This window comes from Acanthisitta chloris, unplaced genomic scaffold, assembly GCF_000695815.1.
Source record: "Acanthisitta chloris isolate BGI_N310 unplaced genomic scaffold, ASM69581v1 scaffold31669, whole genome shotgun sequence".
In the NCBI taxonomy this organism is placed as follows: domain Eukaryota; kingdom Metazoa; phylum Chordata; class Aves; order Passeriformes; family Acanthisittidae; genus Acanthisitta; species Acanthisitta chloris.
The window spans coordinates 1-2,356 of NW_008691347.1; the positions used below are offsets into that span (position 1 = coordinate 1).

Below are 2,356 nucleotides of genomic sequence, written 5' to 3' on the forward strand. Positions count from 1 at the left end.
AGGGGGGCAGGCGGGCGGGCGGCAGCGCACCCCCCGTGAACAGCCCAGCCTGGACGCAGTACTCCACCTGGCAGCTGTCGCTGATGAGCGCTAGGTGCTGGCTGAAGCCTGGGGGACAGCCCTTGGTGTAGGGGAAAAAAAACTGCCCAGCCAAGGGGTTCCCTGCCTGGCAGCTGAAGAAACCCCCGAAGGGCACCGCATACTGGGCCCCCTCTTCGTAATTCTGGCTCACACACACCCTGAGCTCATCGAAGAGCTTTAGCGGAGAGTACCCTGAGGGACAGGACTGGGCACCGGTGATGGAGTTGGCGCTGTGGGTGCTGAACAGCCCCCCAAAGAGGTAGCCCGAGTTTGGGCCCACCGGCCCACTCGCGGTGCACCAGTAGGCACTGAATTGCACCCGGGAGAGCCAGAAGACGTCCTGGCACTTGCGGTGGCAGAAGATGCCCAGGATGCACTTATTGTGACACTCCAGATGGCTGTGGCCTTCCTCCCGCTCCTGCACGCCCAGCAGCACCGGAGTGTAAGTGGTGGGACAGGAGAAAGCCCCAGTGAGGGGGTTTCTCTGCTCCAGCCCTCGACACAGTGCGCTGGTGTCAGGGCCAGCCAACCCAACACACTCCTGGAAGACTCCCCCAAAGGTGAAGTTGTTCATGGAACCCTCGCAGGAGCCGTCATCGGCATTGGCATGGAAGTTGAAGTTGCGTGAGGTGGCGTCAGTGCAACCAGGGTAGGTGTTGAAGGTGTAGTAGCGGCGGATGGCCATCTCCACTTTTCACTGTGGGGGTGGGCAGCTCTGGCAGGGTGCTGGGCTTGATGAAGTAGTACAGGGGCAGACCTGAGCGGTCGAGAGCCACCAGTTGGTTTTGAATCCCCTCCTGCCAGGTCTTGAGGGTGATACCTGGGTAAAAGGGGGTCCCGCCGATGCTCTCCACCCTGGAGTCGGTGCGGTTCTCCAGATACTGCTTGGTGAAGCCAGAGCTGACATCCAGGGACTCCTCGCTTTTCGCACCTATAATGGAGTGGAAGGCCACACCGGCCGAGGCAGTGACAGCACTCCGTGTGGCCCAGCTGTCCTTCAGGAAGGTTGCCTTGATCTGGTCCTCCTGCACCAAGCTGGCTCCAGCATCCACAGAGGTGATGGCGTGGGTACCATAGTGAAGCACCAGCACCTCGGCCAGAAAATCAGCCATCCGTGTCTGGTTGTTCTCCAGGTGACTGGCAATGGTCAGCAGCTGTTTCTTGAAGCCCTTGTCCAGGGATGCCTCTGGGTCAATCTTGGCAGTGTAAACCAGGTTCCTGACTTGTACTCGGGTGGTGACAGCACCGTCTTTCACATGGTGGGTCTTGGTCCGGCGGAAGTCGTAGGAGAACTTGCCATTGATGAAGGAGAAAAGGGACAGTTCCAGGTTGATGGAGGCAGAGGTGATGCTTTGGTAATCTTTCCAGGACTCTATGATCTCAGAGTTGATGTCCAGGTTGCTCTGCTTGCGAGGTATAGTGAAGATCTCATCCGGGATCATGTAAGATCCATCTTCTGTGGTCTTGCAGAGTGAGTAGCCCAGGTTGATCACTCTGCCCATGTCCAAATTTCTGAGGTTATCCCAGCCCCCTCCTGGCAGGACTTCAAGACGTGGGAGCTTTAGGGTCTTCTTACACTCCAGAAACCCCGGCAAGGACAGCTCCGGGGACTGCTCAGCTCCTCTCACCCAAGCCATTGGCACACAGGTCAGCAAGACCCCCCACAGCACCCAGCCCATAGCTGAACCAGCGCAGTGCCCTCACCAGACGTCTGAGCGGTGAGGCAGGAGCTGGGGAAATGAGCTGGCAGGGAAAATTAACAAAGGGGAAAGGAGAAGTGAAAGCTGAGGCATGTGAGAAGTGACTGAGGGGAACCGAGACAAGTGGGTGGGGAGCAGAAAGTTGAGGTGCCCCAAGCTCGTGGCCTCCATGTTGCAAAAGCTCCCTCTGGCCATGAAATCTGCTCTGCTAAGGATGGGGCATGACAGGGTGGGATATGGCCCTGGTCACATGGGCTTTGCTGCTGACTCCCAAGGTTTTCCTTGGCAGCAGAGGCAAGGAGAGGAAGTGGGGAGGTGGTACAGTGTGTGGACAATGGAGTGCCCTTCTCTTGGGGAAGAGGCTGTGTGAGACCCTGGGACAGGCGCTGGTGGTTTTGGAGGTTCTCCTCATGGGGGTCAGCCCACGGCATGGATGTCGGGTGTTGTACTCCTGGCTCCCTTCTCCAACATCTATGTTAGGGCCCTCTGCAGCCTCCTCTACCCCATCCCCATCCTTAACCCAATGTCCACAGTGTCCTTAGCTGGGGAAAGCACCTCCTACTTGGGAACGCCGA

The 2,356-nt window shown here is 58.2% G+C and overlaps 1 protein-coding gene across 1 annotated transcript; it reads right to left on the reverse strand.

The window, feature by feature from the left end:
- Nucleotides 1-4: 4 nt before the first annotated feature.
- MPEG1 (macrophage expressed 1) lies at nucleotides 5-1,718 on the reverse strand (the record flags this gene model as incomplete). Its single annotated transcript, XM_009082201.1, is given in 2 exon segments — nucleotides 5-773; nucleotides 775-1,718. Coding segments are annotated over 2 exon segments (1,713 nt in total), but the record flags the coding sequence as incomplete, so codon positions are not given.
- Between the last annotated feature and the right edge of the window lie 638 nt (nucleotides 1,719-2,356).